The following is a 25,789-nucleotide window of genomic DNA, read 5'->3' as shown; positions in this document are numbered from 1 at the left end:
TATCTCTTTAAATATGTTCATTGTAAGTCTTCAAATTTTTAGTTTCTTTGCTATAATACCACTGCATCATGATCTAGTCTCTATTTTCTTTTGACACAGTTATACTATACAGACATTACATTATTTTGGCTGTGAGTTCATATTTCTGTGATGATACAGGAGTCTCTGTCCAGCAGTGTGTATGGGAGAAGAGCCTTAAACCAGATAGCATCTGTGTCTTCTGCAGCTATATCATTGGGCCCAATCCACACCAGGCAGGGACAGAGGATGATCAGGACATATCAACAACCAGACACCTGAAGTTAATCTCTCCCTACTGCTCCTACAAGCACTCCACCAGGACCTTGTCCTCAGGCCCCAGGAAGAACAGGACAGGAGGAGGCACTCCTTAGAAGCCAAGGAGCCCACAAGCCTTGGGGCTCAGAGGAGAGTACAAAAGCAGGTGGAAATTGCCAGAGACTCCTAAGCTCCACCTGCTGCCTCAGCTCCTCACTCAGGCACTTTTGCTGCCCGAGATGATTGCCAAAGATGCCTGCACCAGATATCTGAGCCCACACATAGGTGGGGCATGGAGAAATGGGAGCAAAACTGCAACAGGAGGGAGAAGGGACAGGAGAGGAGGGAGAGAGAGCGATCACATGTACTTTCATGTTGTGGGAAATTTTTCTAAAATTAAGAGCAGATTAAATCAAAACAAAAGCTATATGTATTTTTTACAGGACTAGAGGCCAAAGAGACAGAAGTAATAGAAGTGAGAGGAGACCTGCAGGGAAGAGAAGCAGCAGCTGTTTGATTCATTTTGCAATTCTCTACTCAGAGCCCCGCACTGCTCCGGGGACTAGCCCTGAACAGTGCGGGCAACTTAGCTGTCCCCAAAAAGTGGACCCCACACACACTGCCCCAGAGCCTGAGCTGGGAAACAGAGACAGTGGTAGCAGGAAAGTGTGAAGAACCATGACAGCTTAATGAATAGCAGCAGGTTGGATAAGGCCAAGGGCCTGTGATATCTATCAGCAATCAACCAAGAGAGTAGAGGGGCTCCCAGAGCCTAAAGGTAACCGAGTACAGTTCACCCGTCAGCAGCTACAGTGCCTGCTGCCTATGACCTGGATGGCCTCCTCTCAGAGAGCCAGTGGAAAGATCGCACAATCTAAATGAACGCAGCCAGAACAAAGCCCTGCTTTCTACCATTCAGAACTGGAATTCCATCTGTCAAAAGATCATTATTATCACCATCATTCTGGCAAACATATCAGGATACAATTATGAGATTGTAGCTGAGACTTTTCGTCCCTACATTTTTCTTTTTTGCCCCGAGGGCCCTGGGGCCTCCGGGAGTGACATTTATTTCTTGGGGGAAGACAGTTCTGAGTAAGGTCTAGAACAAAAAGTCCACTGATTTCTGAAACAGACTGAAAGAATCTTAGAAGAAACATCACTTGTGAAAGATGTGACTATTCATTGTAAGAGTTTTTGAAAAAATCTCTGTCTTTTTTTTACAAGAGTGCTGGAGAAAAAATTCCCTTTTCTATCTCCCTCACTCCCCTCTGTCTCCTTCCCTCCCTCCCTGGCGTCTCTGATTTGACCTGAGAGATGCACCAGCAGAGACTGAGGGTTGGATCTCGGGGGCAGCCCTGAGGAAGCATCCTGTTGACCAAGCAGCCAGGAGGAGTGTGGGAAAGGCAACAGAGTGCCCTCATCAGCTCTCACCCCTGCTGCTAAGAGAAGCATGGAATGGCTGAGATCAGTGTGACAGTCCCAAAGGGACACATTTTTCTAGCCAGGGTGGCACAGAAACCAGAGCCATGGTGTGATGTGTGCTTCCTTCAGCAGACATTACCAATGAGGGAGGAGGTGACTCCCAAAGACAAACAGAATGAGACACCCCAGGGAAGGCCAAAGAGAACTGAAGGTGGCCCTCGCACCTTCAGGCATGAGGATGATATCCAGGAACTAAGGTATCCATGTGGAGTATTAAGAGGGGCAGAATGCGAAGAAAGTATCTTGAATTGGTCAGTTTTAGACCAAAAGAGACTAAATTCAACTCTATACTGGAAGTGTCTGAGTTTATTTGGAGTCAAAATGATTAAGATTTCCACCATCAGTAGCAACAAGGGTGTAGGTTATTTGTTAAGTCAAGTATGTTGAAATATAATTTACATGCAGTAAAATTCACTTTTAAGATATAGTTTGATGAGTGTTACCAAATGCATACCGTCTTGGAACTACTACCACAATCAAGATAGGGAATATTTCCATCATACGCAATACTTTCCTTAGGTAGGGCTGTAGACTTTAATCAGTTGTGGAGAAGGAAAAAGGTTATATTTTGCACCCCTCAAAGTTATCATTATGAAGATTCAAATCCACCACATGATGGTGAAAACAATGCAGATATAGCAGTAACCTGGACCATGTCTAGAAAGATGGCCTTATACACGACACGTGTGTGTTTCTCAAATGAATGTATAAAGGAATTGAAGCCAATTAATTGTTTATAATATATACTATATTTAGCATAGTTCTGTCTTTAATCTGGATTCCATTGTAACGGTCATCTCATATTCTTCTTGGGCCAAGAAATTTTTCTTTCCCTTGGTGGCCCATTTCTGATTACACAAGGTAAAGTGAAAATTGCAGACATGTAGCAATGAGGGCAGCCCTTTGCAAAGTTGGCTGGAATGGAGTAGCTTCACTATTTAGAGACCAGAAGCTTATCTGTGGAATGGAATTGAGTCTTCCCCTATCAGACTTCTATATGTGTCTATAAATGCATAGAACATTAGGACCAATAGATGTTTCAGGAGGAAGGGCCACTTCTAACCTAGTCTAAGATGTTGCGATTGAACATGAGCAAAGAAGTACTGAGGACCACAGAATTTTGGCCCCAGAAGCAAAGGAGCAGGCGGCTGCCTCACCCACAGTCAGCCATCTGTCAGTAATAGAAAGTCATAATAAATTAGTTGAGCCAGGCAATTTTCCTCCTAGATTTAAGCAGCTATTGCCAGAGAAATGCCCTAAAAGGAAGCAATCTCCTCAATTTAGGATGATTTTGAATAAAGCATGAAAGAATATTTGGTAATTGTGTTATTAAGGTCACTTAAAGTTATCAGTGCTGTATCAGGCAATGGCTGTGTCTGCAGGACTCTGTAGCCCGAGCTGCCACTTCTGAGGGCACTGCTGCAGAAGTCCACTCATCCGTGCACGGGGCGTCTTGGTTTCCCTGCTCCTAACTCTCGTGTTCCTAGGGGCAGGGCTCATGTTTTTTCAGGTTAGAATCCCCAGCTCCTAGCATACATAAATATCTGCTGAATAAAGAAGTGCTCTTTCATCCATCCGTTGATGAGTCTTGTGCACCGTACTCTGCTAGTCGCCAGAGAACCACTGATCAGGTATGAATCATCTAAAGAAGGCAGCGGCTGCTCCTCAACCAGAGCTGCACCCTTTCCAGGCCACCTTCCCAGGCACTCTGCAACCCCAGCCCCAAAGTTCTCCTCCCCGATAGTCATTGGAACTTGTCTCCTCCTTCCTAACTTTGTTCTTGTTCCCCAGTTCACCCCAGGGGCCACCCAGCTTCTGGCCCTTTGGCCACATCTCCTAGACCCAGGTCCATATGTGTTAGTGGAGTGGACAATAGAATTTCGCTTCCCAGACTCTGACCGTCCCTAAGGAGTGCCATCCACCAGCCTGTGGAGTGACTGAAGAGGGGTGAGGTGGGGACCTAGCACGGTGAGCCCTTCATGCCAGATGGTGGGCTAGAGGAGCTCCCCCTAAGAGAGCTCATTTAGAATGCCTCCTCATCTTTACACAGAGTGACCCAGTGGCGCCATTCATTCTCCTTCCATCCAAACTATCCAAGATTTCTCAGTCTGCTCAGTCTGCTCAGGAAATATTCTCCATTTAACAAATCAACAATAGGATCACATAAGAATATCATTTTTCCAGCTGTATCCCTAATGTTGCAGACTCCTGTTCTCCTAACAAGATGTATAGTTCATATTTTATTGGGAAACGATCTATGGGACTTTACCTAGAGAGATGTGCCCTTGTGCAAACATGTATGTAAGCATGTCTACACATGCACACACATACGCACACACAGAGGCAAGCTTGTCTACACACGCACACACATACGCACACACAGAGGCAAGCATGTCTACACACGCACACACAGAGGACTCCACAAATTTTATTAGGGGCAAACAGCATTACACCCCAGTGAAATCCATGAGACCTTACATCTTAATTAGGACCCTAATCAGAAGATTCTCCACTCAGGCCCTTCTATAGGTTGGTGCAAAAGTAACTGCGTTTTTGCCATTAAAAGTAAATAAATTGAGGAGCTGAATAAATAAATTGAAACTACATAAATAAATAAATTGAGCTAAATATTTTTCTAGGTCCTCAATTTAGAGAAGGTGGTATGAAGGGTTCTTTGGGCCACCCGGGCTTCCAACTCTGTCCAGCTGGTAAATCATCCTGGGGCCATGCTCTCTCAGGACACTTTCTTTCATCTTGGGAAAAAGTTCTGAGCAAGTTTCAGGTTCTACCTACCTTGGTGGACATAACCAAATAACCATAAAGTTCAAGGAGAAGGCTAAAAGGCCATGAGCTTCTCATTGATGCCCTTAGCCTTATCACAGAGCACACAATATTGTTAGTCAACATGGGTATTTTTTGTGGAACCTTTCCTAATCAGAAAAAAGAGTGCAATTGTGTTTTGGGGAGTTCCCTAGTCCCTTAGTCTTAGCCATGAGGCTTTAAAGCGCCTGGGTAACACTAATGACTGCCCCAGGGACTCCTCACGTGCCCCCTCTCCCAACAGCGGGCCTGCTTCCCTCTGCACCTGAGCCCTGCGATGCTGTGCAGGGATGGCTACCAGCCCCTGCAGGACTGGAGCAAGGGTGGGAACAAGGGCCCTGGAGCTCTGCAGGCAGAGCGACCAACCTTCCCGAAGATAAACCCCTAGGCTGAAGCTTCCCTTTGATTTAATTAATGAACCATTTTAGTGCTTTCTCTCAGGTCACCAAGAATTAAGCTCTCAGAGCACTCATTGTGGTGAGATCGCATTGATACGGCCCAAAAAAATCAGATCTCAGGAACAGATGGCAAATGAGATTCAGCGTTAAACATGTGCAGACAGTTCAGTTCCAGTCTGCACTGAAGGTTTGGGATCCAAGACCATATATGGCGGCGGTTTGGGGCTGCATCATCCTCTGCCTCTTGGTTGAACGTACATATCTGATTGCTGAAAAAGAAATACCTCTGGGCCGGGCACCATGGCTCACACCTGTAATCCCAGCCCTTTGGGAGGCCGAAGCGGGTGGATCACCTGAGGTCAGGAGTTTGAGACCAGCCTGGCCAACGTGGCAAAACCCTGTCTCTACTAAAAATACAAAAATACATACATACATACATACATACATACATAAATACATAAAAATACAAAAACTAGCTGGGCGTGGTGGTGCACGCCTGTAGTCCCTGCTACTCAGGAGGTTGAGGCAGGAGAATCCCTTGAACCCAGAGAGTGGAGCTGAAATTGCACCACAGCACTCCAGCCTGGGCAAGACTCTGTCTCACACACACACAAAAGAAGTACGTCTAAGCCATAGAGAGAAAAGGGATGCCACAGGTGGGAGGGGAGTGGAGTTTCTTGCAGTTTTACAGAAGGTTGCCAGGAAAGCAGCACTGGAAACGTCCCTTGGATCAGAGACCTGAGCACAGATGAAGAGCTGGCCATGCAGAGGCCTGGGCAAGGCCTGTGGTAGAAGACGGGACAGAAAGGGCAGGGGCCTGAGGGCTCTGGGGATGCAAGCCAGAGCCACGAGGGAGATGGAGGCTGGAGTTGGGGGCAGCGGGTGGTGGCGGGACACAAGTAGGTCCTTGTAGGACATTGTGATGACTTTGGCTGTTACTCTTAGTAAGTTAGAAAATCTTTGGAGGGTTGTAAGCAAAGGAATGGCATAATCTGATTGACATTTTAAGAGGGTCACTCTGTCAGTGGGGTTGAGAACAGCCTATACTAATCCCAAAGTGCTCTTTGTGATACCAGTGTTCCCATGATAACAGCTAAATGATGCGAAGGAAGGAGGGGAAGGAACGAATTTAGTGTAGTGAATGCCTCCTCTGTGACTGGCACCTATCGAACTGCTCTGCCGTGCTCCTGGTGGAAACCCCACAGGAGTCCCATGGCCTGGGTTTGCCTAGAAAGGTCTCCACTGACACTGCTGTCCTGAAATAATGATTCAGAGCCCTTCTTTGCTCTCAAAAAGAGTCCTGGTTTAGATGGTGGATTAAATGGTAATCATTCTGGCAATAGATGTTGTATTTCCCATTTCACAAAGAAAGTAACAGAAACTCAGAAAACCTGGCCACTTGCCCCGATTCACATAGCCAGTGATGGAGACCTAGATTTGAGGCCAGATGCTGTGTATCTGAGCTATAGTCCTCTCATGGACGAAAAGGTCTGAATCATTCTGAAGCCCATGTTTTCCCCTCACATATTGACGAGTACTGTGATAAAGGCTAAAGCATTAAAGAAAGCTTGTCCTTTTTTTAAATTTAGCTCAGTTGTTACCTAAAACTTGCTATAGGTTGTCAGGCATTTCAGCTTATTTTCTCATGACTTCAAGTTTCATAAATGCAAATATTTTGAAGTAGGCATATTTCAAATATGATGGTACTTTAATACATTCTCAGATGGTTATTTATTGATTTGAAGTAAAGCCCTTCTGACCACTTGCCAAAGTCTGGCATCAAACATTTCTTCACCCATAGATGTGGCCTCGAACCTCACCTTCTTTTATCATCCATCTCTCCTGGAGAGAGCCTGGAGCCAGAATATGTGGCAAGGCCGCCTCGAGCTGAGTCAGCATTCTTATCAGCCCTAAGCATCACTGCCAGGCCGTTAACTAAAGACTCTTCAGGACAACAAGCCAAGGGCAATCGGCATCTCCTCCGGGCTGCTCCCAACCAACACCGCGGATGGTGAATAAATCAGAGAAAGGCATGAAACAAGCGGCATTTGGCAGTGCTGGCCTCTGGGAGGAGATCACTATAATCCCACCAGCAATCTAGCTCAGCCCCCAAAGAATGATGACTTATAGACTAGTAGTCTCAAAACACTTTTCTTTTGAAAACATTCCAGCAATCCTTTGAAAATAAAGACAATGTCACAAAATTAATCAGCTCAGAGTGTAAGTGCCAACTGCCTGGAAAACCACTCTTTTTGTGCTACTAAATTAAAAAGTACCCAACCCTCAAGTGCATCCCTAGGACTTTACCAGCATGGCAACTCCAAGATAAGTATAATAGCTTCATAATTTAAAAGTTTCTCCTCATCACTCCTTGTGTTTTTCCCATGGTCAGCTAGAGAATGCTCTGACAGAGGGACAGACAATCCCAAAATATTGAAGGTCAACATTTCCTTCCTTCTCTTCTCAAAGCCAAATCAAGCAAGTATCAGTTCATTGGTCTGAAACCACTGTGGGCTTTCCTTGATGTCATGGGAGTAATAAATGAGCCTCTGGATGGCACCAAGATGATTTTCCAAAAGATGGTACTCAGCATGCCCAGACCACCCCTTACCCACCCATGAGTTTTGGTCTCTGTTTAATTCCTGAATATTGGGGTGTTATTTTTTTCATTTTCTTATTTTAATGGTTTCCCCCTAAATGTGCAAATATTTAATCTGGGAAAGGGGCAACTGGATTGATATGTCAGAGCCTGAGAAAAATGAGAAAACTTGGTCAGATTAGCTGTAAGTATCACTATTACACTATATTCTTCTGCTGGAGAAAATACCTTAAGAAATGGTTAGTGTGCTTCGGCTAAGAAATTACCCCCTTTAAATGGGAAATGCTAATGGATAAAGTTTCATTAACTAGTTTGGAGAAAGGATGAACAGAAAGATGCAGGGAAGACATGCTGAGCCTTTATTGCTGCTCAAGTTAAATGGACCCAAAATCAATAGCTCATTCAAGATACAATGAAGTTGCTCTTGGACCTCAAATTAAAAAAAAAAAAAAACTCCCACAACTGCCTTCCACATTTTTTTTTTTTTGCATGTAACAAATGTGCTCTGATAGAGGTAACTGAAAGAAATACAAGAGTTGTCTAACAGTCTTTAAAGTTCGCTTTAAAATAATGCAGCCTTGGGCAGATCACCTGAGGTCAGGAGTTCGAGACCAGCCTGGCCTACATGGTGAAACCCTATCTCTACTAAAAATGCAAAAATTAGCCAGGTGAGGTGGCTCACACCTGTAATCCCAGCTACTCAGGAGGCTGGGGCAGGAGAATCGCTTGAACCTAGGAGGCAGACGTTGCAGTGAGCCGAGATCATGCCACTGCACTCCAGCCTGGGCAACAGAGACAGACTCCATCTCAATAATAATAATAATAATGCAGCCATTAAAAAAATAACAAATTAAGAAATATCAAATATAGCACACCATCAGAGTTCTTCTGTTTCTTATCAGTACCATGGATTTCAACATTTTTTTAAACATCATTTTTTAAAACTAGAATGAATTATTGACATGTTAGCAATGAGGTAAATAGAATAGATAGGTCTTGAGACATGCAGGGTAGAAACCAGAATTCTAAATTTTTTAGGACCCCTTCATTTTTCCCACTTCATCATCTTCTGGGCATCCCTGGATACCACTGCCACCTTCACATGACTGCAGAACAGCTACAAAGAACCATTAGCATCAGGAGCTTTATGATGTGTTAAATGAAATCTTATATGAGAGAATGTTTTTGCAAACTGTCAAAATATATACAAATATAAAGCATTAGTATTATTCTACATTTCTCATTTCATTAAGCAGGACTTACCCCAAATCTTTCTTGCTGTGTCTGAATTAATCAACTAGTATCTGGGGGCACGTACCCATGTGTTCTGTGCCATTCTAACAGAGATTGAGAGTATGTGGGATGGAGTACCAGCTGGGATATAAGGCTAATCAAGGAGACGCTGGTGGAGAGAAGCTCAGCTCCTCTGGTAATTGTAGAGGAAATCAGCAGGAGGTGAAGGGCAGGGACAGGGAGGGTTCAAAGAATCACTGAAATGCTGAGCAAAGACTTCCAGGGGCTACTGAAAAGAAGGAACTGATGAGAGGCCAGAAGAGGCGGAGTCATTAGACTGAAGATGGTAACTATGGCCATGAAGACAGAACGACTTCTAAAGAACAGGACCCCTATCCGAATCATCTGGATTTCCTCTGGTGCTCATTACTCCTGGCTCACACCAGCCACCTGAGACCTGTTTGTAGGCATGTGTTTACCCTTATCTGTGTGGAATGGTTGAATGAGTGGGTATTAAAGATGATGGGATGGTAAACACCTAATGGAGTGCTGGGGCTCTAGGCAGGAAAGAAGACAGGGCTGAAGATGAAAATGTGTCATTCTTTTGTGTAGAATTAACAATAGAAGTTAGAGAGAGGCTCAAAGGGGAGTAACGAATCAAGCATTTAAACCCACCTGTTCAAGGCAAAATGACCAAGTAGGGCCAGTAATATAAAGAGAAAAACTTGGATGAAACAGTCAAAGAACTAGGCTGGTACCACGTGATGAAGGTCAAGGTTGGAGAAATATTTAATAATGATGATGGTGGTAATGGCTAGTATTTCTTGTGGAATTATTGTATGCTAAGAACACTGCTGTATACTGTAAGTACATCATCCTAAATATTATAAATGCATCATCTCATGTACTGAAAACAATCCTGTGACATAAGCGCTATTTATCACCATTTTACAGACAAGGCATTGTTGGCTAAGCTACTTAGCCTCCATGACACAGCTAATCACATCACCAAGCCAAGACTTGGTTCCAGAGCCTCTAAGAACCTCTGCCTCTTCAAATGAGAGATCATGAGTATTAGTATCAAATACAACAGAGAGGTTCAGGACACTAAGAATACACACACACACACTCATACACACAGACTTTTTCACATATGCATGCAGGAATATGCACACACATGTATACACATACACATAGTGTCACATGCATGCACACACTCATACTCATATACACACATGCATACATTCAGTCACGCACATACATATATAAGCATTCATGCATATACATTGAAACACTCACATGCATACATTCTGTCACGCACATACATATATAAGCATTCATGCACATACACTCAAACACTCGCATACACACAAACACATACATGCACACATATACACACACATATACACAGTCATTTCATTCCGAACAAAGAGGCTATCAGTATCCATTGAGAAATAACGTTTTCTCTCCAGTGGTGGAAGCAAAAAGAAGGTAGTTATTAGAGATACCGGGAATGGACAGAGAGAAAATTAAGACATTGGGTGAGTTCGCTTTCAAGCAAAAAAGAAAAAATACTCAGTAAAGGAATTCAGGTGCTACAAAGTTCATGATTGCTGACATTTGTTAACATAATTAGCTAAGAAGAAAGTCACATCTAAATGGGTAGCAAAGCAGATTACAGAAACATGAGCTGAACACACACATCTATTCTTGGATATACATTGTCACCTTTGAACAGACATACTGGTGTTAATCCTAATGTTCTAAATCAGGGGTGGGCAAACAACTTGCGGCCCGTGGGCCAAATCTGCCAGCCACTTATTTTTGTACAGTCCAGGAGCTAGAATGCTTTTGATTTTTCTTAATGATTGAAAAAATCAAAACCAGAATACTATTTCTTAACAAATAAACATTATATGAGACTCCAATTTCAGAGTCTACACATAAAGTTTTATTGGCACACAGCCACATCATTTGTTTCCATATTATGTATATCTGCCACCTCACTACACTGGCAGAGTTGAGCAGTTTTGGCAGAGACTTTATAGCCCACAAAGTGTGAGATATCTACTGTCTGGTCCTTTACAGAAAAAGGTGCCAGCCCCTATTCTAAATCATCTCAATTATTTTAATTTTCAATGCACATCACAAAGGAAATGAAATTATATACCTGGCAAAGGGGCTTTCTTTGTTCCCATGATGGGTATTTCCTTCCATAGATCTCCATCATTTTCATTCTCAGCTATCCAGGAATCAACAGGTAAACAAAATAGCTCATATGTGGCTATATTTTCAAGTCTAACTTCTTCCAGATACCACCTGGGATTCTTTCCAGTGTTGTCATGTCCAATACGTATTTTATAGATTTCACCAATATCTTTGAGATTGATCTGCAACACAAAGGATAAAAGGGAACTAAAACTCCCTACATCTCCAATTTCCAAATTCATATTCCATTTTGAACTCACTACTTACTTTTTAATCATAAATACTCCTTACTAATTTCCCTTAGAACCAGTTACTTCTAACACCATGAAATGCTGTTCTATATGATGAAGCATGTATCCACTGACCATGGAAAAACCAATAAATTAAATCCAGCTAGTTTTCATTACATCCTTTCTTTTAGCAACTCACCATTACTATCTTGCAATATGCATATTTTATTGTAATTATTATCACACACTATTCATTCAGTGGTTAGACCTGAAGAATAAGACAATCCTATGCTCTGGTGTTGTTAAGATTGAATTTTCCCATTACAGTGAGATCCTGAGGAAGAGACCACATGTACACCTAGATTTAAACTAGGGTTCACGCTGTGATTCTACAAAAGTGTTGGTAAAATGATTGTATTCCTTTGCACCCCCCAGAACACATAATTATTCAGTATGACAAATATTCTAAGGTATTATTTATTATCCAGAATAAGCAATATTTTTCTTTTGAAAATTCCTACAGGGGTCATATGAAAAAAAATTGATCAATTATGTACTGCATTAGTTTTCTATTTCTGTTGTAACAAATTACCACAGACTTAATTACTTGAAATAAGACCCATTTATTGTCTTCCAATTCCATGAGTCAGAAGTCCAGGCACCATGTGGCTCAGCTGAGCCTCTACTTAAGACCACACAGTCTGAGATCAAGGCACTGGGTGGGCTGGGCTCCTCTTTGGAGGCTCTGGGGAAGCTTCTGCTTCCAAGCTTATTCACGCTGTTGGCAGGATCCTGTTCCTTGAGGCTGTAGGATTGAGTTCCCTGTTTCCTTGATATGTGGCCCTCTGAATCTCCAAGTTACCAAGGGCACATCAAACTCTTCTTATGTTTGGAATTTCTGCTACCATTGGGAGAAAAATGTTTGCTTTTAGAGGCATGTATAACTTAGAGTAGGCCCACCTGTATAAACCAGATTAATCTTCCTATTTTAAGGTCAGCTAATTAGTAACCTTAATTACGTTCTGCAAAATCTATTTGCCATGGAGCATAACATAGTCATAAGATTAACACCAGGGCCAAAAATCATGAGGCCAAAATTCTGACTGCCACATACTATAATTAGAAACCATTTAATCTGCCTTCTGATATTTCATCTGCCCTAATCCCACAATGACCTGCAACATCTTTTCTCCCTTTGGTATTACCATAAATGGTCTCATCATCACAGAAATTACACCCGTTATCCAGACCTGCTACCTTTTTCTACTAAAATATTTTTCTTGATAATATAACCTTGGGTTGTCATATTGGTGATAATTGTTCTGAATAAATTCTGTCCTGTAGCCAAAATGCTCTCTAGTCTGGGTGTACAGAGACAGAATTCATCACAGTCAAGCTAAATAGTTGGTCTCCCTCCTATTATTTCTAGAACAATGTGATTACAGGAATTCTATCATGTAGAAAAAATGTTAACATTGGTGCTTAGTTCAGATAAGTACAGGACTCCTAAAATCCCCCTCAAAGTTGCTGATAGAAGGAAATATGATAGAAATCAGTAGCCAAGCTCCAAAATGCACCCTAAGGCAAAATAACATGGTCTCTTCATAGAAATATGGAACCTCAGGTTTTGATATCAGACAGACCTGAGTCTGAAAGTTAGTTGCTTGTACCCTGACTGGCTGTGTGAACTGCAGCAAGTTTTTCAACCTCTCTAAACTTCAGTGCCCCCATCTGAATACTACAATAGTACCAATCTTACAAAGTATGATAGAAGTCAATAAACATAGCAGCTATTTTTTATGAGTCAGAATTTTGTATTAATAACAAAAAGAAGTGGTCTAAATATATCTAATCTAAAGACAGGACAGAAAATGGGTCCAAGCACTCACAGAAGGAAATTAAAACTAAGTTTGGCCATCATAAGTGAAATTAAAATTGATAAACCCTGTGTCTAATTCTGTTGGTAATTCACAAATATACTTGTAAATAATAACTGAATAGTGTCATGGCATAGAAACTAAATTACCCATAGATTGTGCATGCCTGGGTTAGCCAACTAGAACCAGAACCAAAATGACTGTACTACATACAGCATGGCTAGTGCTATAGACTGCTTCCAAATTGTTTCTAATGTATTAGTCAAATTAGTTTGGAACTGCTAGTTCTGGTTTAATAAATCAACCTGAGTCACTTCAGTTTTAATGAAATAAAAATGTAATATGCCTAGAAATTTTTCTTGCATATAACTGTTTTTGGTTTTCTACATTTAACTTCCTACATTTGAAAACACACAAAAAAGGACAGTGACTCCAAAATGTAGGATTTTTCTAACCAGGATACCCTAAACCCACATGAAACTGTAGTATTTTTTCAATAAATGGTACATAAGTTATTTTCAAAACTTAAGTTCTAGGAGCAAATTTCATGTTGTGCAAAGTCTGTATCCTCTGTTTAAGACACTTTCATATGTTGGAGAAATACATTGGAACACCAATTAGCTTTGTGATCACTGAATTCAATCTGGGACATTTTATCTTAACTCAGCATCTCAAGTCATCTAGGACAGTTCATTTTACATATTGATTGCCCTTCAAGGAAATACTATAGCTTTCAACTCAGGGCAGGAGTGTAGAAGTATAAACTAGAAACTTGAGTTCTAACAAGTTAGAAACACTAAAAATTATTAGGGTAAATTTTAAGAGGAAGCGACACCACAGAAAAAAAAAACTCCCAAAGCATAGACAATTTGTTATATTATACAACATGAAAAATATGATACTCTTCTCCTCTACACATCCTGGGTAAAAATTTCTTATGAAAGAACTGGAAAATAAAACTTTCCTGGCTTAATGAGTAAATGATACTTAGATTTTTTTTAAAGGCTACAAGGGCTTTATGGCCTAGAGTATTCAGGTTTCCTTCTGAAACTAAACAGGGGTCCTTGGTTTAAAAAATGCTTTATTCTTTAGTCTTGGTGTCATTCACAAAGCTGAATTCAAAAGCCCTTTCCTCAAAAATCTTAAAAGGCTTCAAGAATCTAAGTGATCTCAGATTCTAGTGGGATTTTCCCTGCACAGAATATCATATTCTCCTACTCCCGAACCCCTGACTCTGACCTTGACTTTCAGAGGGAGCAGATTTCTCACGCATTTGATTATCTAGAGTTATGATGCCTCTGAAGATTTAGGAGCTACTAGCTCTAAATAATTCTGGGTACCTAAAATACCCTTGTCTTACTTTCTTGAGAAAATTTAAACTTAAGTCTTAAGTTTCAGTCTTACGTCTTTAGTCTTAAGTCCTTTGTTCATTTTTAGCATTCCCCACTAGACCCTTAACTCCTTGAGGATCTGAGCTCTGTCTTTCTTTTCTTTACCCTTAGTATTTACACAAAATTTGGCAGAGAATAGACTGCTTTAAACATATGTTAAATAAATCATATAGCTGTTGATTTTTTTTCATTTCATGTGTTTCCTTCATTCTCTTTGGCTTCTATCAAAATTTTGGTGGGCATAAAAATCTGATAATAATTTGCAAAGTTTTGATGATGTGTTATAACAGTCTCCTTATAAGTATCTGAGCCCCAGTAACTGGGAAAATGTTCTTATTAACACTTTGATGCTTGTGTGTGTATTTTTTTAATTTAACAATAACAGTTTTTAATCCAATTAGTTGCTATTTAAATGAATGAACAATATGGCTTATATTTCATTACGAAGTCTATATTTTCAACAGTGAATGACTTCTATTGGAAAACAAAGTCCTGATATGTTTTTGAAGGAGTTGCGTGATTAAGGTTAAAGCCAAGTTCCCCTGATATGGATCTTTAACTTTTTCTAACATAGCAGTCATATTTCTCCTGGATTTTGAAGTAAATCTTGATACATCTTGGCAAAATATAAATGGATTGTAATCAATTCTTCATGTAGTTTCCACTTTTATTCTAGAAGGGTAACTTATTTTGACCTAACTCTCTAGCAACAACAATAATAAATTCTGCTTGAGGGCGCTGTAAAACAAACAAAGCAGGCAGCGAAGCCAGGGATTTGACCTTAAATGAGGGAGAAAAGACCTTACCCTTGAAAATAGCCAATATCTATATTTGTATAGCTTTTTGCCTGAGGGCATTTCCAATTCTATGAGGAACAACAAGGCTAAAACTCAAGCAGAAACACACAGTCTAATCTTCTGAAGAATGGGCAGAATGAACTTGGAACTAATTAGGAACTTCCAGAGAAGCTGGAAATTAAGAGGGGAGATCCCAGAAAGGAGGGAACAAAAGTAGGTGATACAAATCTGCATGTAAATGCCAGTCAAATCCTAGACCAATGACTACACTATTCACATGCAGGTATGACTGCAAGGAGCTCAGAGAGAAAACAAGTCAGAAGGCTAAAATAACTGAGTGGCAATTCTAGCTGTTACTTACCACAAGTGACTTTAGAAAAAGACTTCAAAGTTTGAGTTACACCAAGTTATATAAGCATGATAAATTCCCAAGGCTTTCCATCAAATCCCTAGAAGTACCATGCATTAGAAATGACAACTACATCTCTTTACTAAAAAGATTCTCTCAAGACTAAGGATAAAGCTGAAATAGCCCTGTCCTAACAAGGCATAAAAACAAACCCCTACATTCGAGGTGATCCACAAATTAACAGCACTCAACATTCTTCAGAAGAATATAACAGAATACAGAGTTACTGCACTATTATCCACAAGGTCTAGTATGCAATCAAAATTACTAGACGTATGAACAAACTGCATAATGACAATAAAAAAAGGAGTTAATAAAAATACACCTGCAAATAACATGGATGTTGGAATTAGCAGACAAGGATATTAAAATATAGTAAATATGCCATATAATCTACAGGAAAAGAGGAATATAATGAGTAAAGAGATAAGCATTGTCAAGTGCTATCTAGAAATTATATTTAAAAAGTGAAAATCCTATATCTAGAAAATACAATAAGTGAAATGATAATTAATGGAATAAAATAACCAATTAGACACAAAAAAAGTCAGTAAACTTGAAGACAGTTAATAGAAATTATCCATATTGAAATAATTAGTAAAACAATTTAACAGCATCTCAGCAACCTATGAGACAGTATCAGTTAAACTAACATATATATAATTAGACTCCTGGAAGGAAAGAAGAGATTGAATAGAGCAGAAAAAAATACTTAAATGTTTATTGAAATTTTTCAACTTTGGTGAAAAACAGCAACCCACAGAAAAAGCAATCATAGTGAATCTCAAGCAAAATATATATAAAGAAAATCACACCTAGTAAGATCATAGTAACTGATGAAAAGGAAAGAAAAATTCTTAAAAGCAGCCAAAGAAAAATACTATTTTTATATAGGAGAATAGTAGTAAGAATAGTGGCTATTTTTGCTTTAGAAATAACGCAGGCCAGAATACGATGAAGCATCTTTTAAGTTCTAAGAACAAATGAACATTGTCAAACTGAAGTTTCATATCTAGCAAAAAATATTCTTTAAAAATGAAGGTAAAATGAACATCTTTTCATTAAAAAAAGCTAAGAAAATTTATAACTAGCCAACTTGTACTATAAAAAATGCAAAGAGAAGTTCTTCAGGTTTAAGAGAAATAATACAAGATGGACATGTAAATGTATAGCAAAAAAGGAGAAGCATGGATATAGTAAATATACTATACATAAAAGGGTATACATAAACCACAATTTTTCTTCTTCTATTAAATTTTATGCAAATCAATGGACTGTTTAAAGCAAATATAATGAGGAATAGGATGTTTTATGTTTTATGGGGTTTGTAATATATGTAGAAATAAAATACATAACAGTAATAGCACAAGGGGTTGAAGGGATATTAATGGGATAGCACTTTTTAAAGTTTTCTCTATGTGATAAGAATGCATTTTGTAATGTGTACAAAAACCACCAAAAACAAAAAACAGGCACAGGTAATAAGCCAAAGGAGAAGACACTATTTAATGTTAAAAAAAAAAGAAAAAAAAAAGAAACAATAGGTTATCCCAAAAAAGAGAAAGAAAGGAGAAACAAATTAATACAAGATTGAGATATCCAGAATATATAAAGAATTCTAAAACAACAATAAGGTGCAGCCACTATGTGAAAACATTTGGTAGTTCTCATCATGTTAAATATAGTATTACCATATGACCCAACATTCCACTGCTGGGTATATACCCAAAAGAATTGAAAACAGGCATTCAGACAAATACTTGTACATAAATATTCAGAGCAACAAAGTCTATGCAGCCAAAATGTGAATACAAACCAAATGTCCAACAATTGATGAATGTATCAACAAATTGTGATATATACAAACAAAGGAATATTATTCAGCCATAAAAAGAAGTGAAGTACGGATATATGCTTCAACATGGATAAAACTCAAAAAACATGATGCTAAGGGAGACAAGTCAAATAAAAAAGACCATGTACTCAATGAGCCCATTGATATAAAATATCTAGAAATAGCTGAAGAGGCAGAAAACAGACTACTGGTTGCCAGCTCTGAAAGGGAGGGGAGAATGGAGAGTAATTGCTGAATGTGTACAGAGTTTTTCTTTTGGCATGATGAAAATGTTTTGGAACTAGACAGGGTAGTGGCTGCATAACATGAACCACTGAATGTACTAACTGCCACTGAATGGTATGTTTCAAAACGGTTAATTGTATGCTATGTGAATTTCAACTCAATATTTTATAAAAGTAAATGGATCCAACTTTTTATTTAAATGGCAGAGATTATCAGACTGGATTTAAAAAGTAACATCTAACAATATGCTATATATAAAAACTGTACTGTATAAAGATACAGACAGCTAAAAAAGGAAAGGATGGAAAAATGAGATACCAAGAAAACACAAAGCATAAGAAATCTGCATCTGTATATTAACATTAGATAACAGTGACTTTAAGAATAGAAATATTACTAGAAATACAGAAGGTCAGTGGGGGGAGGGAGTAGGGATAGCATTAGGAGATATACCTAATGTAAATGACGAGTTAATGGGTGCAACACACAAACATGGCACATGTACACATATGTAACAAACCTGCACATTGTGCACATGTACCCCAGAACTTAAAGTATAAAAAAAAAGCAATACAGAAGGTCATTTTATGACAAGAGTCAATTCAGCAAGTAGATATAATAATCTTCAATGTGAAGGTACCTACTAATAGAGCTTAAAAACAGGAAGAAAAAACTTGATAGAAATAAAAGGGATAGACTAATATGCAATCATATTTGGTGATTTTAACATCTTCTCTCAATAGTTGATAGATATTTACAAAAAATAAGTAGGAATATAGAAGACTATCAATACTATCAACCAACTTGCCCTAACTGATATTCAGAGTACATTATATCCAAAAGCTTCAGAATACATACTCTTTTTTTTAATTCTAAGAACATTGAGATGTGTAGCTTTTCCAAATTAAATGGATATAAAATTTTAATTCAGAGAAATTTATACTGGTTTATGGGAGAAAGTGTTGTCCTTTCCCCCTCCCCAGAATCATTCCACATGATCTATTCATATAATTCTTAGTAAATTTTCGATCAAATAATTGAGAAATCCAGTGACTTTTCTCACCAGATAAAGGAAAAATCTAGTGAATTAAAGTCTCTCTGCTTATTTATCCAAATGATTTTTTAATATTTACTTGGTTCAGTCAGTTCTTAAGAACATAGACATTTGTTGATCTTTCTGTATTTTTTTTGGAATGATCATAGATATACCAGAGGTAAAATGGTGTCAAATACCTATCCTGAACATCCAGAGAGCCTCCTTATATTCATCTAGGACCCTGATTATGTAATTCCATCATAAATATATCAAAAGTCAGATGTTCTCTCCATGTTCTGTCTCCTCCAAAAACATACCTGTGATTCTTCTGCTTTGTACACTTTATTAATATCATTAATATAAATTTTTATTGATTGTATTTATAATGGATGCTTTTATTTTCTGGTTTCATCTAATTCTTTAATTTCTCAACAAACCGTATTTTTAAAAATATATGCTCTATTTCCCAAAGTTCCCATGATGTTTTGGAAAACTTTTTGGTGGAGCAAGAGCATATGGCATTAGCCATTGGCAGGAAGCAGAGGCAGGTTTACCATGAAGGTTTACATTTCAAGCCCAGCAAAACCAAATCCACTTCCTATCTAGAAATTATATATAGTCATGCACCGCATAACAACATTTGGGTCAGTGATGGACTGCATATATGCAGTGGTCTTGTAAGATTATAATGGACCTGACAGGAGTTTGAGATCAGCCTGGCCAACATGGCAAAACCCCGTCTCTACTAAAAATACAAAAATTAGCCAGGCGTGGTGGTAGGCACCTGTAATCCCAGCTACTCAACAGGCTGAGGCGGGAGAATCGCTTGAGCCTGGTGGGGCAGAGGTTGCAGTGAGCCGAGATCGCACCACTGCACTCCAGCCTGGGTGACAGAGCGAGACTCCATCTCAAAAAAAAAAAAAAAAAAAAAAAAGAAGAAGAAGAAAGAAGAAAGAAGAAGAAGAAGAAGATTATAATGGACCTGAAAATTTTTTATTGCCTAGTGACATCGTAGCCGTCATAATGTCGTAGGGAACACATTACTCATGTGTTTGTGGTGATGTTGGTGTAAACAAGCCTACTGCACTGCAAGTCATATAAAAGTATAGCACATACAATTATGTACAGTACATACTTGATAATGATAATGTCATAGTCTGTTGGTGTTGTTATAAAGGAATACCTGAGGCTGGGGAATTCATAAAGAAAACAGGTTTATTTGGCTCCTGTTCTGCAGACTACACAAGAAGCCCAGCACTAGCATCTGCTTCTGGTGAGGGTTTCAGGAAGCTTCTACTCCTGGCAGAAGACAAAGAGGAGCCCTGCCGAGATCACATGGTAAGAAAAGAAGCAAAAGAGAGAGGAGGAAGGTGCCAAGGTCTTTCTACCAACTAGTTCTCTTGAGAATTAAGAGCAGGAACTCACTCACACTTGAGAGAATGGCACAAAGCCATTCATGAGAGATCCACTTTGATGACCCAAAGACCTCTCACAGGCCCCATCTCCAACCCTGGGTGTCAGATTTCAACAGGAGGCTTGGTGGGGCCAAACAAATCATTTCCAAACCATAGCAGATAATAAATGACTATGCTACTGGTTTATATATTTACTATGCTGTACTTTTAATTATTATTTTAGAGTATATTTCCACTTATTTTTTAAAACTAACTGTAAAACAGCCTCAGGCAGGTCCTTCAGGAGGTATCCAGAAGAAAGCATCGTTATCATAGGAGATGACAGCTCCATGCATGTTTTTGTCGCTGAAGACCTTCCAGTGGGACAAGATACAGAGGTGAAAGATGGTGATATTCATGGTTCTGACCCTGTGTAGGCCTAGGCTAATGTGTCCGTCTATATCTTATTTTTAACAAAAAAGCTTAAAAAGTAGAAAAAAATAATTATTACTTTTTTTTTTTTTTGAGACGTAGTTTTGCTCTTGTCGCCCAAGCTGGAGTGCAGTGGTGTGATCTCAGCTTACTGCTACCTCCGCCTTCCTGGTTCAAGCACTTCTTCCGCCTCAGCCTCCCAAGTAGCTGAGATTACAAGCGCCTGTCACCACGCCTGGCTAATTTTTGTATTTTTAGTAGAGACAGGGTTTCACCGTGTTGGCCAGGCTGGTCTGGAACTCCTGACCTCAGGTGATCTGCCGTCTCGGCCTCTCTTAATTGCTTTTAAAAATAAAAAATGTAGCCTGGCACAGTGGCTCACGCCTGTAATCCCAGCACTTTGCGAGGCTGAGGCAGGAGGATTACTTGAGCCCAGGAGTTCAAGACCAGCCTAGGCAACATGGTGAAACCCCATCTCTAGAAAAACATTTAAAAATTAGCCTGGCATGGTGGCACGCACCTGGAGTCCAGCTACTTGGGAGAAGGCTGAGGTGGGAGGATCACCTGAGCTTGGGAGGTGCAGGCTGCAGTAAGTCACGATTGTACCACTGCACTCCAGCATGGGCAACAGAGTGAAATCTTGTCTAAAAAAAAAAAAAAATACACTATAAAGAAAATATTTTTGTACTGCTGTACAATGTGTTTGTGTTTCAAGCTGTGTTATTACAGAAAAATCAAACAGTAAGCTAAGGTTACTTTGTTATTGATGAAAGAAAAATATTTTTTATAAATCTAGTGTAGGCTTGGTGTCCAGTATTTACATAAATTGGTGTACAGTAATGTCTTCACATTCACTCACCACTCACTCACTTCCTCATCCAGAGCTACTTCCAGTCCTGCAAGCTCCATTTATGGTAAGTGCCCTGTACAGGTATACCATTTTTTATCTTTCATATCATATTTTTACTGTACCTTTTCTCTGTTTAGATACATCAGTCATTATCATTGTGTTACAAGTGACTACAGTACTTAGTAGTACAGGTTCAAGGCCTAGAATCAGTAGGCAATCCCATATAGCATAGGTGAGTAGCAGGTTAGACCATCTAGGTTTGTGCAAGTGCACTCTATGATGTTTACACAATGACAAAATTACCTGTGACACATTTGTCAAAGGTATCCCCATCATTAAGCAAGGCATGGCGGTATTAAACTTTGAACATGAAGCAGGAAAAGTTTAATGCAGATCCTTTTAATGGTCTTTTTTGTAAATATTTTGTAGGGTTTGGATTGAGTGACATATGAGGACTTGGCAATTCTCTTCAAGTCTGTAAAATATACATTACATTGGAGACTGAATTTATGATTGGATTATTTGATGTAAAAAATATTTCTGCAATTTTCATAGGAGTTTAAACTTTGCTGTAATACTTAAGCAACTCATGTTTATATTGATGACAGAAATTCTTTATAATGGTTATTCTCTAAAAACTGAAACAACTTGTATCTTCAAAGAAATATCATGGAACAAAGAACTCCACAGTAGGCAAAGCTAACAATTTCAATTATGCATAGACTTTTGTGGTTAGACAGAAGATAAATCAGTGCTATCCCTCAAAAGCATTCCTCCAGGAGGTGGCAATGATAATGCAGACAATGTGGGGGGCACAGCCATCTACATTATTCTCCAAGTACTGCATCAAGGACTTGTCTTTCTGTTCATGATGCCCTTCCTTTACATTTTTGCCTACAAAAATGTTTCTCACTCTTTAAGATTCTGCTCAAATGCCAGCTTCTCAAATGTGGTTGCTTATCCCACGTGTTTTAAACCTGAGTCAATTGTCAGGCTAAGCTGCCTTTTTCTCTAGTCAACCATCTCTTATTACATCTTTTTTGCTTTTTGTTTTTGTTTTTAATTTTGAGTCAGGCTCACTCTGTCACCAAGGCTGGAGTGCAGTGGTTACAATCATGCTTCACTGCAGCTTCCAATTTCTGGGCTCAAGTGATCCTACTGCCTCAGCCTCCCAAGTAACGAGGACTACAGGTGCAAGCCATTGCACCAGGCTGATATTTTTTTGTGGAGACAGGGTCTTGCCATGTTGCCCAGGCTGGTCTCAAGCTCCTGGATTCAAGCATTCATCCTCTGCTCTGCCCCCCACAGTGGAATTACAGGCATGAGCCATCCTATTTTATCTCTTATATAGCTCAAGCAAAATATGTAAAGGAAAACTTGATACGACTAAAGAAAAATAAACATATCCACAAGTACTGTTGGAAACCACAACATCCATCTCTCACAAATTAATAAAACAACTAGACAGAAAATCATGAAAGATATAGAACTAATACCAACAACCAGCAGGGTCTAATAGACATGTATAGAACACTCCACCCAACAGGTAAGAGTTGTCTGTCATATACGTAGTTTGCAAATATTTTGTCCCATCTGAAGTGTGTCTTTTCATCCTTTTAACGAGGTTTTTCACATATTAAAGTTTTTAATTCTGATGAAGCCCAATTTATCACTTTTTTCTTTGATGGATCATGTTTTTGTGTCTAAAGACACAATAATACGTGCCCAAGAACTCTAATCTCTATGCTTTTTATTTCCTGAACTTTTACCACTGTATTGAATAAGAACGTTGAAGGCAGGCAGTTTTGCCTTGCAAAACTTTTCCATTAGGAAAAAAGCATTCAGCTTTTTGCCATTAAGAATAGTGTTAGCGACCTGGCACGGTGACTCACGCCTGTAATTCCAGCACTTTGGGAGGCCGAGGTGGATGGATCACGAGGTCGGGAGATCAAGACCACCCTGGCTAACACAATGAAACCTCGTCTCTACTCAAATTAGCCGGCCGTGGTGGCAGGCGCCTGTAGTCCCAGCTACTCGGGAGGCTGAGGCAGAAGAATGGCGTGAACCCGGGAGGCGGAGCTTGCAGTGAGCGGAGATCGCGCCACTGCACTCTCTCTAGCCTGGGCGACAGAGCGAGCCTCCATCTCATAAATAAAAATAAAAGAAAAAATAAAAGAAAAAGAAAAAGTATAGTGTTAGCTCTGAGTATTTGTAGATGCTCTTTGTCAAGTTGATATTCGCATTTTTTCTGAGAGTTTTAAAAATTATGAATGGGTGTTGAATTTTGTCAAATGCTACTTCTGCATCAATTAACATGATCATACAATTTTTCTTTCTTAGCCTATTAATATAACAGGTTACAACTGACTCATTTTCAAATGTTTAAGCAAACTTGTATGCCTGGATAAATCTTACTTGGTCACGGTATATAATTCTTTTTTTGTAGGATACTGAATTCTATTTGGTAATATTTTGTTAAGGACTTTTGTATCTATACTCATGAGGAAAATTAGTCTGCGGTTTCTCATTTTTGGGGATGTGTTTATCTCGTTTTAGTGATCAAGGTAATAATGGCTTCATAGAATGAGTTAGACAGTATTCCCACTTCTTCTGATTTCCAGTAAGGATTGTGCAAAACTAATAATTCTCTAAATATTTGGTAGGATTCTCTAATGAAACCATCTATGGGCCTAGAGATTCTTCTCTGGGAGTTTCTAAATTAAAAATTCAATTTCCTTGCTGATTATAGGGTTATTCAAATTATCTACTTCAATCTATTTCATATTGGGTGAGTTGTACTCGTTTGTTTTTTTGAGGAAGTGATCCATTTTATCTAAGCTGGCAAACTATGGGTAGAATTGTTTGTGGTGTTCCCTTATTTTCTTTTCAACGTCTGCAGTATCTATAGTGATAACCTCTGTTTCATTTCTAATATTAGTAATTTATCTTCTCTTTTTTAATTTGTTAGGTTTACTAGCAGCTAAAAGCTCAATATTAAAAAAAACACACAAACAATCCAATTAGAAAATGGGCAAATGATATAGAGATATTTTACCAAAGAGGATGTATGGATGGCAAATAAGCACATGAAAAGATGTTTTGCATTAGAGAAATGCAAATTAAGACCACAATGAGATATCACTGCACAACTTTATTAGGATAGCTAAAATAAAAGTTTAGTGACTATCAAATGCTTGCAGGGATGGAAAAAAAAATCCAGATCTCTCATATGTTGTTGATGGAGATAAAATAGTACAGTCTGGAAAATACTTTGACAGTTTCCATAATACACTACCATACAACCTAGCAATTGCATTCCTGGGAATTTATCCCAGAGAGATGGAAAACCATGTCCTCACAAAGTCTCGTACATATTTATTTTAGCATCTTTATTTATAACAGCCCCAAACTGGAAATGAGCAAAATGTCCTTCAATAGGTGAATAGTCAGACAAACTGCCATACATCCATACCATAAAATATTACTCAGCAATAAAAAGAAGCAAACTGGCTGGGCATGGTGGCTCATGTCTGTAATCCCAGTATTTTTGGAGGCCAACGTGGGTGGACCACTTGAGCTCAGGAGTTCAAGGCCAGCCAGGTCAACATGGTGAAACCCCGTCTCTACTAAAAACACAAAAATTAGCTGGTGTGGTGCCACATGCCTGTAATCCCAGCTGCACAGGAGGCTGAGGCACGAGAATTGCTTAAACCTGGGAGGCAGAGTTTGCAGTGACCCAAGATGGCGCCACTGCACTCCAGTCTGGGCAACAGAGGGAGACTCCATCTCAAAAAATAAAAAAAGAAAAAAACAAGACTGCCAGTCTCAAAAGGTCACATGCTACATGATTCCAATTATATAACATTCTAAACATTATTGAGATATAAAAGAGAAGCATGTTTGCCAGAGATGATGGTAGGCAGGGTGGAGGTCGGGGAGCTGTGACTGTAAAGGGACAGCACCCACCGGGGAGGGCTTTCTCAGGATGGAATAGTTCCAGATCTTCATTGCAGTTGAGGGGGCGGCGGGGAGTCACACGAGTGCTATACACCTGATAAAACAACGTAGAACTATGCACACACATTGTACTAAGGCTTAGATACTGAACTATTACTATGTGAGATGAAACCACTGTGGGAAAATGGGTTAAGGGTACACAAGACCTCTCTATTATCTTTGCAAATTCCAAGGAATACGTAATTATTTAAAAATAAAAGTTATGAAATTTACTTGTTACCATTTTGTTACAATTAGCAGAGCCACCTAGAGGTCTC

The 25,789-nt window shown here is 39.2% G+C and overlaps 1 protein-coding gene across 1 annotated transcript in view; it reads right to left on the bottom strand.

Annotated features, from left to right (window-relative positions):
* Window positions 1-25,789, bottom strand: part of RP1 (RP1 axonemal microtubule associated) — a 328,721-nt gene that overhangs the window by 23,634 nt on the left and 279,298 nt on the right. The window contains exon 26 of the mRNA XM_054656745.2: window positions 10,982-11,201. Coding sequence (XP_054512720.1) covers window positions 10,982-11,201 — 220 coding nt within the window. The remainder of the gene's footprint in view (window positions 1-10,981; window positions 11,202-25,789) is intronic.

This window comes from Pan troglodytes, chromosome 7 (assembly GCF_028858775.2).
Source record: "Pan troglodytes isolate AG18354 chromosome 7, NHGRI_mPanTro3-v2.0_pri, whole genome shotgun sequence".
In the NCBI taxonomy this organism is placed as follows: domain Eukaryota; kingdom Metazoa; phylum Chordata; class Mammalia; order Primates; family Hominidae; genus Pan; species Pan troglodytes.
The sequence above is the reverse complement of the archived record's forward strand: the minus strand, read 5'-3'. Positions and strand labels throughout refer to the sequence as shown.